The 15,036-nt window shown below is 42.2% G+C and overlaps 1 protein-coding gene across 1 annotated transcript in view; it reads left to right on the forward strand.

Moving 5' to 3' along the window:
• Window positions 1-3,798: 3,798 nt before the first annotated feature.
• The window catches only part of bcl11bb (BCL11 transcription factor B b), a 27,674-nt gene continuing 16,436 nt past the window's right edge, over window positions 3,799-15,036 (forward strand). Inside the window, exons 1-2 of the mRNA XM_062437238.1 lie at window positions 3,799-3,868; window positions 11,905-12,291. Of these exons, the coding sequence (XP_062293222.1) occupies window positions 3,799-3,868; window positions 11,905-12,291 (457 nt within the window). The remainder of the gene's footprint in view (window positions 3,869-11,904; window positions 12,292-15,036) is intronic.

Here is a 15,036-nt window from a genome sequence, read left to right on the forward strand (position 1 = left end):
CATCATCAACTTTGTTGGCTTGGAACGTGGCAGAACAAGAGTAGACTACAAGTAACATCTTGTGCCCTCTCCGTTCGTCTCCCAACCTCACTTCTGAGTAAAGCCGGCATTGAATCATTTACTTCATCCAAATTAAAATTTGGAATCTGCATGCATTATATATTCACCCGTGCTCGGACAAATCCTCTTAACTGTGGGAGAAATTGTCAGGATGTGTCCTGTAGAAAAGTAATAGCCGTGTCTAGTTGTATTGCCCGTAGCAAGGGAGCATCTCAATCTGTCACTCAATTCTACATACACACACACACACACACACACACACACACACACACACACACACACACACACACACACACACACACACACACACACACACACACACACACACACACACACACACATAGACCCCAGTAAATCAGCTTATGAATAATATATACTTGTACTTTCTTTATTAATATTAAACATTGCATAATGAACCGCCGACTATAAGCAAATCCCAAAGCAATATTCATATTACCGTGAGCTGTCCTGGAGTGGACCTTTCATTGTTTATGTCAGTCCTGTCACACTGGGGTTTAACATACCAAAATGGTTTCTTTGACCAGTTTGTACACTTGACCTCGACAACACAAGATCCTTTTCTTTGTTCTTAAAAATAGTATTATGTGCAGTTTTCCACCATATATGTTGGTCTATTTTAAGATATTAATGTCATTTTGGTTTTTCTTCAGAGAATAAACAGATGGGAGAGACATGAAAAATAGAAGATAGAAGGATGTGATGAAGGTTGTGACCCAGACTTGAAACCAGTTAAGTTGCATGCACTTTTGTCCACTGATGTGCAAGAGCTTCCCAACTTAAACGTTATATTTGGGCTCATTTTTATGTTCTAACATAAATTATAAGTGCCTTAAATCTCCTTAAATCCGGGGTCATTTTGGAATAGAGCCAAAATGAAGACATAATGTCTTCTGTTACTTGGACAAAACTTTCAGTTCAGTGTATCCTCATTTCTTGTTTAGTTAATGCCCTGCAGTGTGTTCAGGTATCTCCCACTCAGCGATGGCACTTACCACACGAGATGCATGTCTCCTTAGAGGCAACACTTTGGACTTAAAACCTTTCCTGTGTCCACAAGCAGGGTATTTGTGGTATGCTGGCCCTGTGCAACCCAGCTTAAACTGCCTTTGCCCGGAGCCAGCAGATACAAGCTATAATGGAGACATTGATGTATTATTAAGAAACCCATGGGTAAGGATCAAGGAGATGCTTGCAGCCAGCAGAGATGGCAAGAAAGTGTGTGAACTCAGGATAATGTTTTCCTTCAGCATCCAATGTGTCCATGACTGCTGTTGCTCTCTTGGCCCAATGTGAAAAAGAAGACATTTCATGTAATATCACGTACCGAATTTATGCGCTCCAGTCAAAGCAATCTGCTTGACAACACGCTCAGCCTATCTGTGAAAGATAGCTGTTGTGCTTTAATGTTTCCATGTGGAGTCTGCTGAGGTTATGTCTACTTGAGCCAGAGCTGAGATGACATTTCATTTATATAAATAATTACTGTCCTGAAAGTCCCCTAGGCCTGCCCTGAAGCAATCAAACTTCTAATGCTCTTAAAATTGCCCACCATGTTTTATTAATAGGAGACTATAAAACGTATTGCTATAGCTGCACACTTCTGTGCTGATCCATGAGGATATAGTGTCAACTTTAAACACATGTATTAAGGTTTTTATTTTTATTCAACAATGTATTTCAACCAAATTACATTACACCTCATTTTTGAATTGTATGGTGAGGTGAAAAATAAGTGACTTGAGAGTGTTCTTAACTGTGCTCTAGCCTGCACAAATGCAAGCACTTATCTGTGCATACACCGATCTAAATGAATAGAGTGAATTATGTGCAGAATGATTGCTCATTAGTGCCATTAATTGCCTCTGAGTGAACCTGATCTGCTATTCAAGGACTCTCTCAGATTCTGAACTGTGTAAATGGCAAATTAAGGAGGCTTTTTCTTCAATTCTAAAAATGAGAGTATAGTAACGCTGTGTTAAGGCATCACCCCTAAACAGGTTAGTAATGTCTCCTGACTGTGCCAACAGAGGGTACTGTTGCCTCACAACATGTTTAAATTATCCCAACAAAGATGCAGCCTGGTGTTTTTTTTCCTCCTCTGATTCAGTGTGGGGAGCTAGGTGAGCTTTTCATTCATATTGATTGTGTGCTGTATCACTATTACACAGCCTGAATTGTCACTACAATACAAAAGCAATTAATGATCTGAATTAAAGATGACCTTTGAACCCAGATTTGACCTCTGTGTGTGTGTGTGTGTGTGTGTGTGTGTGTGTGTGTGTGTGTGTGTGTGTGTGTGTGTGTGTGTGTGTGTATGTGGTCCCAATAGACCAGTCATTCTAAGACAATTTCCTTCTGATATGCCAAAAAAACATAATCGGATATTATGTGCAGTTTTCTCCCGTATATGATATTTTAAGCGGAGAAAAAGTTGTAATAATCAGCAAAAAAAAAAAAGACAAACGGCGACGTGGAAAAGGGAAATCGATGATAAAACTTTTGGGCATCACGATCTGTTGGATAAAATGTCAATTAGAGTCGATAGATGTGAAGACAAGGGATACTCTTGGGCTATAACTTGGCACTGCTTCAAAAGGCAGATACGTCTATGAAATAAGCAAAGACCAGTGAGTGATAATTACTTTTTGTATAGAGCCCATCTCTGCGCTGCAGGGAGCCACCGCTAGTTCCCCCCCAGTGTCCCCCCTCTGTCCGCCGCCTTCACGTGTGTGTTTGTGGTGTCCCGGACGAGCAAACGTCACGGACGCACTTGAACTTGAATCCAATCCCACTCCACCGAGGCAACCCCAACCACACACACCCCCACACACACACCACACAAACAAGCACAAGCCGGCTGCATACAGTCTGAACACACAGATGCAGGGTCCTCCCAAACAGAGCCTATTTCATCGTGTGAGTCAACAAGAAGTAGCCTCGACACTGTAGGAAAGTAGGAAACATTGGACCTCTGCTTGTTGGACGAGAAGGAGGAGGAGGTGTCTTGTCTGCCCGCCTGCTCTCTCTCTCTCTCTTTCTCTCTCTCTCTCTCAATCAGCGAGGCTACTGCCACCAGAGCCAAGAGTTGCCGTTCCGCGCACCGATGCCAAAACGCGCAGGAGGAGTCAGTGCCAAAGGGTCATTTTAGCGCACCACTGCTGAAATGGAAGGACTGTAGGGAACCCTAGAGTAAACGGCAACCATCTGACCCCAGATGATATAACCATATCACTAAAATTAAGAAAAGGAAAAAGGAAAGGAGCCAAATAACAGCCAGTACCCATCACCGGTGGAGCGCTCTGCACTTCATCTGTCACTACGGTCGCTGCAGAGGTGGGCAGTCCAGGATTTTTACCTATCTGCAAAAGGTCATTGCAAAATATTACCTACCTGCGCAAATATCACCTCATCGGCCGCCAGTAGCAAATTGCCTCCTAAAACTTCACTTTGGCTTCCTCAATCCAGGTGTTGCTACCTCCGAAGACGTGACGCGCTGCAGGACTTTGTGGACAAATCGGTCTTCCATCCTTATTGCGCCTTGGTCCGTCTCTGTAGACCTTACGAACACGCATCAAATTTACAGTGGGAGACTGAGTATAGTAAAGGGAGTGAGAGGGGAAAAAGTTGGTTACCTGCGATCCAGAGAGGACCGACACCACGGTCCAAGCCGACTCCAAGTGCCGTTCACCGGGCGATGCCAGAGTAAATGCCGGGGCAATGTCCCGCCGCAAGCAGGTGAACCCGCAGCACTTGTCGTTGACGCACAGGGAGACAATAGGCCTACAAGGTGAGTTTCATTTCAGACTTCATGTGTGAATACATTTACTGGTTTAAATGATTTCTTGAGTATCATTACAATCAATTCTGATTTGTTGGATAAAATAAATACTTATTTTGAAATAGATAAAAATCTTGCCCATGCATTGATTTTAGTATCTGAACAAGCAAGATAACAACCGACAATTTGTGGAAATGATTTTGGCATGTTCCATTTGTACACATACGAGAAAAAAAAAATATTACAGTGTGGTTCGTTTTATGATTCTTTTAAACTAAATTTGAGTAATTGCCTGGGGTATTAATAGTTGCTTTCCACTTTTAAAATACATTAACACAATTCAGTAGCCTGATATTACAAATGCGCCTTTTACAGCTTCCCATGACTTTACAAAGAGAGATGATCTTATGACAACTACAGTGGGACTGTCTGCCGAAGTGTGAGTGTGTGTTTGTGAGTGTTCATGTTTGCATGTGCACGCACGTGCGTTGCGCGTGTATATGCGTGCAATCCAAACAATTCATCCAACACAATTTGGCTTTTTTCCCCATCATATTGCAACATGTGGCAATAATGTATAATTGATACATTTGTGTGCACGGCGTTGAACAGCAGTTCACGGATTTAAAAAAAAGAATGCAGTTATTCCTTTTGTACCTTTTTTACAAGGTAACGTGTATTTTAATTTTATTACATGTATATTCTCCTTTAATAATCAATCTCTCTCTTTTGCTCTTTTGCTCTCTCACTCTCACACACACTCTGACACATTAACACACACTCAAAATTATTTTTTATTGATACATACAGGCCTATCTGTACGTAAAGATAACATTTTAGAAACAGTCAAAAAATCTAATTGTGCACGAAAATAAGTTCAATTTGCAACCACAACAAAGAAGAAAACATCTCACACACAAGGTAACAACAATCTAAACTTTTTTTAATATTTAAGGGTCATAACTGGTCTGAAGTTTTTCGGAGTTGCGACCAAATTTTTTTGATTAAATTGCGCAGATTAAATCTGTGGCAGGATTGTTGGGGGGCGTATGATTAAAAAGTCGCGTAATCCAATTTCAAATCAATTATATCAATCTAACCTTCATCTCCCAGCGCTCTGCTTTGCCTAAATCCAATTTCATAGAGGCCTAATCGGAGTAATTCATTGCAGAAGTTCATGATGTAATCTTTGGCCAATCTGTTTTGTGTTGAAAAGGGTTAGGCGCATTCCGTCCCACCCGAGACGCTTAGCATTTAGACTAATCATTTATCCCAATCACTTTGTCTACCTCTCTCTCTTTTCTCTGACTTTTCTCCAATCGAGGTTTCATAAAATACTTGAGGCAATTTTAAACGTAATAGGAAACTGAAATTTCTGTGTTTGCTATGCTTGTGTTTTTGTTTTCTAATTGAGAAAGTGTGGTATTTTCTAACCAGATTTTAGGCAGATGACAAATATTGATCCAGCTTGAATATTGATCTCACAGTTTTCTCCTCTGCTGTTACAGTCACAGTCTGTCAGTTAATTAAGGTGGAGACCCCAATTCATTTTTGAGTGCATGAAACTACAGTTTCACCTCAGACATATCTGTGTGTGTCTATATGTGTGTGTGTATGTGTGTGTGTGTGTATGTCTATATGTGTGTGTGTGCGTGTACACGTCTGTCTATATGTGTGTGTGTGTGTATGTCTATGAGTGTGTGTGTGTGTGTGTGTGTGTGTGTGTGTGCACGCCTGTCAACGCGTGTATGTGTGTGCATGTCAGTGTGTGTGAGATACATGTGTGTTTAACATTTACCTGCATGTATTATGACAAATAATTGCAGCTGTTTGCATATTTTCATTTGTCTGCAGGGAACTTGTACAAATTTGGACTAACTATTAAATATTTCCCTCCCCTGCTTCCAGCAATGGGTCACTTTGTTTGACATCTTTTGTTGGTTTGCATATTGGTTACACAAAACCATACAGCACCTGCTGTGCAGTCAGCAAATTCTTGAAACGGAACCTGTGGTACTGTAGATAATTGCATAATTAGATTGATAATTAGATGTCACAGATTAGCTTTAAATTCCTTATGTCCGAGCTGCAGCTGCGTTCAGACATCTACAGGATGCATCTGTTCCTGCCTGAAGCTTTTAATGACTGATTTTAGAGCTCCTTTTAATCACCGCTGACCTGTCTGCAGAGACTTCCAAGTGTCAAACAACAACTTGAGTCGAGATATTTGCAAATGCTGACAAACGTTTGATGTTCACCTTGATCACGCAGGAGTCAATGTTCTGCCAAAGTGGCTATTAGAGCGAGTACAGTAGGATGCTGAAAAGCTGGGCCATCTGGAGGGCCTGAATCTCGTCCTACCTGTTCTTTCACGTGAAACACACACACTGTCTCCTGCTTGTTTTAACTGTGGCTTCAAGAAGTGACTTGACCTGAGAGGCACAAGATTAAGGAAGGGCTGGACTTGCAGGTATTTTTTAAAAACTTGTTCTGTCGGGAGGTCAAATGCAATGCCAGAACTGGACCTTGAGCAGATGAGCAAAAAAGAACTTGCATTATTATTTGTATCCAGTTGTTCTCTCTGTATGAGAACAATGTGTGTCTGTGTGCGAGTGTGTACACAGATGAGCAAAGCGCCTAAGCTATGTTTACCATACATATCAGGATACATTAATAATCATACCACATCTGTGGTTGAGGTGGACGGAAAGCCTTTAATGTACCTATGATTTAGTGTCTGAAGGCTGAATGTCGCTGTGGGCTATTTCCCTTAGTTGGGTGGGTCTGGAAGGACCAGGATCACACCTCAGGCTGGAGGATCTGAGGAGCGCTGTGGGGAAACTAGACTGTAATTTGATTGAGTCAACATATAACGAGAACATTGCACATGTACAGGATTATAAGAAAACATTCAGAAAAAAAAAACAGGTGGACTTCCCCGTTTTGTTTTATAATATCATCTCGTCAATAGGTCGTCTTGATCCTGAGGTTGTACAGCATTTAATATCAGCTGTCCAGACTAGTCACAAGGTGTTTACTTACACAAGTAAGAATATAAAGTTTCTGCAGGGTGCCTGCATATATCAAGAACATGTCAGATCAGGGTTAATACAGTGTAACAGAGCAGAGCATTGTGCCCTGCAGCCATGGGCCTATAGGTCATGCTCTACTTGGAAGTACAGAGAACCTGAATATCAGCATATTTCTGGACAGGCTTTAGTTGAAGGCTATGTACTGGAAATCTACTTGCCAGGCCAGCCATCAAGAGGGACATTCAAGTAACTGTCATTAACTGCAATGAATGCACACAATGCACAAGTATGCGCCAAAGGCAAGCAGACACACTCACTCACTCACACACTCACTCACACACGCACACCCACACGCACACGCACACGCACACGCACACGCACACACACACACACACACACGCACACACACACACACACACACACACACACACACACACACACACACACACACACACACACACACACACACACAGACTCAGCACTTTATCTTAACCTGCATATTCAAACTCCATGACCACATATGCAAATTTTGTGAGTGTGTACATGTTCAAACGCTAAAAAATCACTTGTAACTGCTATTCTATCTAAACTGAGTTAGACCTTCAGTTTAGAGTTCATCGTTTGTGAAATTTAGAGTCTTTTAGGTAAAAAAGGCAAACATCCCTTCTGGGCTTTTTTAAAAGCTCTGTCAGTCAATGATTCAGCTTTGAGTCACATCTCAGACAAAGACACCTAACATAACATAATAATGTCCTTATGAATTAATCACACATAAATGTGGAACGATTGATGTTTAGCATCATAGGCCTGGTATTTTCTCAGTGTTATATCAGCATTGTTACAGAGAATTGTTCTCCGGATCCAGCAATGGAAATGCCTTGTGATAACTGTTTACTCTCAGAATTGGCATACTACTTGTGAAACAGTTAATGTTTTCTTCTTTATTTGCACCATATGGCTGTCAAATGCTGGGGAGAAACCCACCGTACGTGCTGCAACACCACAGTAAATATTCACACACACTGTGGTAACCGGATGATAATCTCACAGGAGATGATTGGTGAGCGATTTATGATTTACTGTGAAACGTTTCAGCTTGCTCTCAGATTTTCTTTCAATATTTCAATATCATTGAACACATTTAATCAATTTTGCAATGCTATGAAGCTTATTTTTACTGTTATTATATATCTCTAAAATTGTTTGGCATATGTGATTTATATCTCCAAATGTCATGCCTCATAGATTATATGTCATTTATAGCGATTTAGTGACAAGTCACAGTCAGCTGCAGAGCCGTATTTTGCTCACTTTAAGACTTGATAATCTAAGATTTATGATAAGAAAAGAGACTGCTAAAGATTAAATTGTGATAAGATAATGAAGACACAGCCCTGGCCTTACACAACGCACACTGTTGCAGCTCTCCCTGGCAATCGAAGCCGAGAAAAAGGGTTAGGCTAAGCGAGGCCGCTTGTTGTTTGAATTTTTGATTGCAACCATCTGCAACATTGCTGGTGTCATTTATTTTCAATGACAGTGTGAATCTTACCCGATTTTTCCCTGTGGGGTTCACACGTGTGTGTGTGCGTATGCATGTGTTTCCAGCTCAGCAAATGGAAAGGGAAAACAAAGAAAGGGAGACAAGTCTGAACAGTATGGTCGACTGTCATATGAGTGCCCCTGGCCTTACTCACCTTTTACTACCAGAACATAGTGTGCAGCTGGTATTAAAATGTTGTGTAAGGTCAGGACTTTTAGCGTCAACAGAAAATCGTTCCGTGCCTCTCTGTTTAACGCTGCTTGGAAGAATCTCATTGAATACAAATAAATAAAAACAAATGTAGAGTATGCATCAAAAATGTCATCCTCTCAGTTTTCTTATTCAACTAAAGGGCAGAGTAAAACTTGTCAAACCATGCTGTCATTTTTTCTTTTCCATCACCTTAACCTCAGGCACAATGAAACAACAAAAAGAGTCATCAGTTTTATAAGAACATATAACAATGAACACAATAATTAGGGATTAGAGGGATTTATAGGAGCAATTAATATCAAAGGACACGACAGGAGCCCAGAGTGCTCGTACTGTATTTTCACTTTGGCAGGTTTTACCTACTTCGCTTGTTTTACCTTGCTGTTAAAACTGGCGAGGGTATAGCTTCTTAGCATGGACATCACAATTACCGTGTTATCATATAGCACTTTTTTGCAAAATTACAATCCAAACAAACTGTGTGGTAAACATTTTAATACTTGCAATTGAAAAATATCTCAGCTGCAAATGAAACAATTCCTTGCTTCTGACAACATGTACTTTTGGCCAGGCGTTTGAATATTTTTGGGACCTTTTTATACAAATGGAAATATTAGTGAAAGAGGCCCATTGTCTTCAGCTGTGTCTCCCATCTGGTACATATTGTGCAGTGGCAGTGTGCAGCAGCGGCAGCAACGGCAGCAGCAGCAGCAGCAGCAGCAGCAGAGTGACTGACTGACTGTCTCCTCATCAAACTGATAGGGGGTGCTCTAAGGCTGCCTGACTTAACTCACACTTGATAAGGCAGAGTAGCAGGACTGTCATAGGGTGAATGTGGCTCAGTGTATGTATGTGTCTGTGTGTATGTGTAAGACAGAGAGAGAGACCAAGTGAGAGAAATAAAGTATGTGTGGTATCATGCAAGACAGCTGGGTTTCATTGCTATCATCACGCCTTCTCAACGATGGCATGTTTGACAGTGCGTCTGCTATGCTCCCTTACCTATCAAGCGTGTTCCTCTCACATAGGAGTTTATACAGAGGAATTAGACACTGTCTGTCATGATGATAGCCTACATTAGTATGTTATTCTTTCATGTGCATGTTTCCATTTCACTGTGTTTGTGTTTTCTTCTCCTCCTACAGCATTCCATGCTCGGTTTCTTCTTGCATACATGTTTTTCTCACACAGGTGAGCCTCGGGATAGATGAGGGAGCGGGTTCTAGAGAGGGGTGCGGTTTTTAGAAGATGTCCGACTGATATTCCAGTGGCATAGTGACAGTGCCAACGCCTGGTAATTTACTGCCTTCTGCCCCTAGGCCTTGTTACTCAACTAAAGGTTAACGAACAGGCCCTACTCAATTTGTCTCTGTCTCTCAAAAGGAGAAAGTCAAGTTCAAATGCCCAGGTGTCTGTCAGCTCGTTTTCTCTACATGCATGAGGATCTGGATCTTTTCATATCACCATCATGCCACCTGTCTTGTCGTCAAAGTCAGAAATAGGAACATGCCATATTGTTAGCAGAGGGGTCTCCTGCACGCAGTCCTACTTAAATGCATTGCACATATGCACACATATATGCATGCTTGCGTGCATGTGCACAGTTACGCGGCTTGTGTGAACACTCTGGAACATTGCTTCATGTGAATTATGGTCACAAGCTGTGAACTGTAGGTAAATATGTGTTTGTGTTCCTTCTTTGCCGCCAAAGATTATGAGATGGAAATTATTTGGCAGGCATCCAGGAACCCATCGCCATTTAGAGAAAAGATATTTGGCATCGAATCATCACTCCAGGGCGAAGTGAGTGGACTGGAACGTGTGTGTGAGTGTGTGTGCGGGGGTGATACATAGTTGCAAGAACATATTTGAAATAATAAAATGGGGAGGAAATGTATGTAACATTCAGCTAGAGCTCTTCCCGAGTTTAACGGTTACAACTGGGAGTTTAGAGGAGCAACGCCTCCCTGACAGTTTGAGATCAGTGATAAGAGAGTTTAGGATCTTTGCTCTGATAACTGCACACCAAGACACAGGCGCACACAAATGAGCACACACCCTCTTTGTCTAATCTTTGCAATTATTAGGGTGTCATGTTTGGAGAAAGAGAGAGAAGAGAGGCAAAGAGGAGGGGGAAGAGATGCGGGTGCTGGAAGTGGAGGAGAAGAGACAGGCAGGCGCTGCTGCTGTACTCTTCTCCCAGGCATCAACACCTCTCCCTGGGTACCCGCTCACTCAGATGCCCCTAGAATCTCTGGAGCTTCAGGTTTCCTCCGGGCTTTTAGAAGAGGACACATTTTCATACTGGTACATCGGGGTAGTGTAAAAAAAAAAAAAGAAGGAAAAAAAAGGAAGATGTCCATGAGGGATTTGCGTTAAGCTGAGGAACTCAGTCTACGCCATAGGGGAGGACGGGGGAAGAATGTGTAATGGTTATTAATGACCGTGTCAGATCTGTGAAGAATGAGATTTACTCTCTTAACAGGACCTCGGGTTTGGCTTTATAGATTTTCTGTCTGTGGAGAATACAGTGTTCGAACTCACCTATGTGCTGCTCCATTCATGTTCCATGTACACACACATGACAGAGGCACACTTAGACACTGTACTGTTTTTTTTCCCTGTCTCATTTTTCTTCTCTCTCCCTCTTATTCTCTGACATACACAAACATGAACACGCTCACACACACATGCTGGTGGATGTGGCCTCCGCTACGCAACACTTTGTTCTGCACAAGCTGGGGCTCCCACATGGTGAAGGCAGCCGTCTAGCTATGACAGCTTAGTGCAGCGAAGGCCCTCACCGGAAACCCAGCGTGCACTGTGAGATGAATAGTTTCCTGGCCACACACAAACACACACATACACACACACACACACACACACACACACACACACACACACACACACACACACACAGAGGCACAGACAGACACATACATACAGTGCTGGGTCCCACCCACGCAGATCTCTTACGGATAAGCTGCGCAGGTGTTTGTCTAGGCGAAGTAGCTTTACAGCGGTGTTGTTTTATGCCATGAAAGTGACACAATTGTGAACGTAATGATTATCTCGTGTGGTAAGGAGAGATGGTTTTTATCAGGTAATTTTATCAGGAATAACTAACCTCACTGTGCACTTTCTCTCTGACTGTATCTCTCTGTCTCTCTGATTTTCTTCTTGTTCTCTCTAACTCTGCAATCTTACAAAAAAAACAAAAACTGACATCTTTTACCTTCCTCTTCCCTTTCTTGCAGCAGAGGCCAATCATGATTCAGGGGCGGGATCTCCATCTCCAGAGCCCTCCACCCCCAGCCCTCGGAGGGCAGGACCCGGGGAGCATGATCTGCTGACCTGCGGCCAGTGCCAGACCAACTTTCCTCTGGGTGATATCCTGGTTTTCATAGAGCACAAGCGACGTCTGTGCCGAGGGCCTGCAAATGGTCGAGGCTCCTTCTCCAAGCCCGGCGAGACTGGTGGGGCCACAGGTCTTGTCATTTCTCCCAGGGCTAGGTCTCTGGAGCTGGGGAGAGGGCCCATTCCGGTGGAAGTGGGCATCCAGGTGACCCCTGGACCCCTGGAGGAGGATGTGCACAGGAGGCTGACGCCAGCCAAGGGGCTCTGCCCCAAACAGGAGAGAGGAGGTACGTACATGTGCATTTGGAAGAGGTCACAATTAGAAGATCCCATAAGCTGCTTGAATCTAAACACAAACTGTATTGCTCTCTTAAGCTCTGTTGTCAGTGCAGTTGCAAGTGTCCACACACACTTAAACACATAGGTGCAAAAAACATGCACTCAGACACATACACACATCTCTCACCTGTCCAAGACAGATAGGTCTCTTTAAAGAATCCCAGCTGCTTGTTATTTTGACAGTGGCCTTCAGGAGGGATTAATGTAGCCTGGGATGATTTCATTAGAGTGAGTGAGAGCTTCACTGTGTGTCTATTCTGCTCCGTTCTAAGTTAAACATCACACACATGCACGCACAATCACACACACCAAACAAACACACACTGGCAGGCCTGAAGGACTTCTTCAGCTGAAACCAATTGTGAAAGGCGAGGAAGAAGGTGATAGAGGAGCCGCCCCCACTGTGTGTGTGTGTGTGTGCGTGTGTGTGTGTGTGTGTGTGTGTGTGTATTTGTGTTTTTTTTTGCTTGTGTGAGTGTGCATCACGTGTCTGCGCGTTTGTAAAGAAATCCTGCAGCATATGAAAAAAAGAGGTTAAGAAAGCTGATTAAAATTCATCTCTGTGCGTGGTGAGGAGAAGGGGATTAATAAAGCAGCAAGGCCGTTCATCTGGCTATAGGGGTGGGGGGTGGAAGGGGGTACAGGGGGAGAGAGAGCGAGGCCTGTAGACTGCCAGCGCTGCAGGGAAACCAGTTCAAAGTTATCAGAGGAGACAGTCACAATCACACCAAAGAGCTGGGAACGCTATCCAGGATTACACAGACTCCAGTAGACTAAGAGGGACTTGATTAGACAAGGGGAGACCGCTTTATTGTAAAAAGTTACCTGCTAGAATTTTATTTAAAAAGATTATTCATAGAAGCTGGTCACCACAGAGTGGTGTTATGTCATACAGAGAATTTAAGGGGAGACTTTTGTATTGCATTACATTATATGTACATTCACATGTTAGAGTACATAACATAGCTGTATTAATATTCAAATTAATACAAAAAAGTTCTTACACAAGAAATGGTAAGCCAAGAGTAATGATGAAAAAGGTATGAGGAGACACTTTATGTAGACATCATGACACCAGGCTGCACCCAGCAGGTGCACGACAAAATTTGTTTTTTGGGTTTTTTTTTTTTTTTACATCTGAACAAAAAACATCCGTATTCAGTTATTCCCAAAATGTAAAAATGATCATATGTGACCATCTTACAAAATCAGGCAAACGATGAAGTCACGCAAAGGCTTTATGACTTTTAAATTTACTGTCATTTTGCAAACATAACTTCTTTTTTTAGGATTCTATGAGACCAAGCTGCTTTGTGAGATATTGCAAAACTGTTTTCCATGAAGTATTTTTTTTAAAGGTCCCTGGAACACCGATTATAAATCGAACATTGTGTTTGTTTCTGAATCAAAAACTGGAGAAGACATATTTTGTCATCACTGCAGAAATCAGCACATGTGCACAGTTTCTGCGTGTGGCCGGCAGCTGTGTGTGGCCACCATCTTTTGTAGATGGAAAATTTATTGAAGGAGATCACAAACGATATTTGACAGTGCAGTTTTGGATGTCATGGCTAATTTCAGGAAATAAAATCTGTAAAAATGTTGTCGAAATCGTTCAGATAGTATCTTCCCAGCAAAAAAAATACAGATTGGAAAAGGTGATCATTTTTAAAATTTCATTTAGTTGGTTGTAATGTGATTTTTGCTAATTGTCTAATTTATTCAGTTACACTTTAGAAATGTAATGAACATTAAACAGCCTGTAGCAGCAACAGTGAACCCACCCAGATTCCTTGTTGAGGCAGAAAAACATGCAGCTCATTTGGAAGCTTATGAAATGAGAAAGACCCAATGCATTTTACATGTCATTTTGTCTTTTTAGGTGGTCAGAGTAAGAACACTTAGGCAGCGTTAGCGAGTGAGTCAGCCTGTTAGAGCGGCAGTCAGTTAGTCAGAGAGACAGTCTTATCACTAAGAGAACAGGACATGAAAGCACTCGAAGCCCCAAATGAAAGAGAGTAGGAGAGCTTTGTTCAACACATTAGATTGCCACTCAAGGCAGTCTCAAGTTTCAACCAAATTAGATTACATTATTAGGTCTAATTAAGTGCAATGTTTTAGCAGCAGACACTCTCACAGACACACAGACACAGACTCAAACAGACTCTCATACACACACACACACACACACACACACACACACACACACACACACACACACACACACACACACACACACACACACACACACACACACAGACACACACACACACACACACACACACACACACACACACACACACACACACACACACACACACACACACACACACAGGAAATCATCACAATTACTTTCATGTGATATTTAGGAACTTTGCAGCCAGCACACACCCAAACACATACATATGATAAAAAAACAAGAAAGTGGGTGTATCAAACATAACACAAATGTACACACATATTTACACGCACTCATAATTCACTGCAGTGTGCAAGGAGAGCTTAAGCTTTATGCATAACCCTTAACCGTCCGCTCTCCTGGATTGTTTCCTTTTTCTTTTTTTTTTACCTGGTTGTGTTTTATAACATCCTGTCTGGCCTCTTTGTCTGTCAGCCTGCTTGCTTAAACTGCAAACATGCTGCAAGGCCAGCAGATTCAACCCCAATAGGTGCAAACACACTCACACAAACGC

The sequence above is a fragment of the Scomber scombrus genome, chromosome 17 (assembly GCF_963691925.1).
Source record: "Scomber scombrus chromosome 17, fScoSco1.1, whole genome shotgun sequence".
NCBI classification, from domain to species: domain Eukaryota; kingdom Metazoa; phylum Chordata; class Actinopteri; order Scombriformes; family Scombridae; genus Scomber; species Scomber scombrus.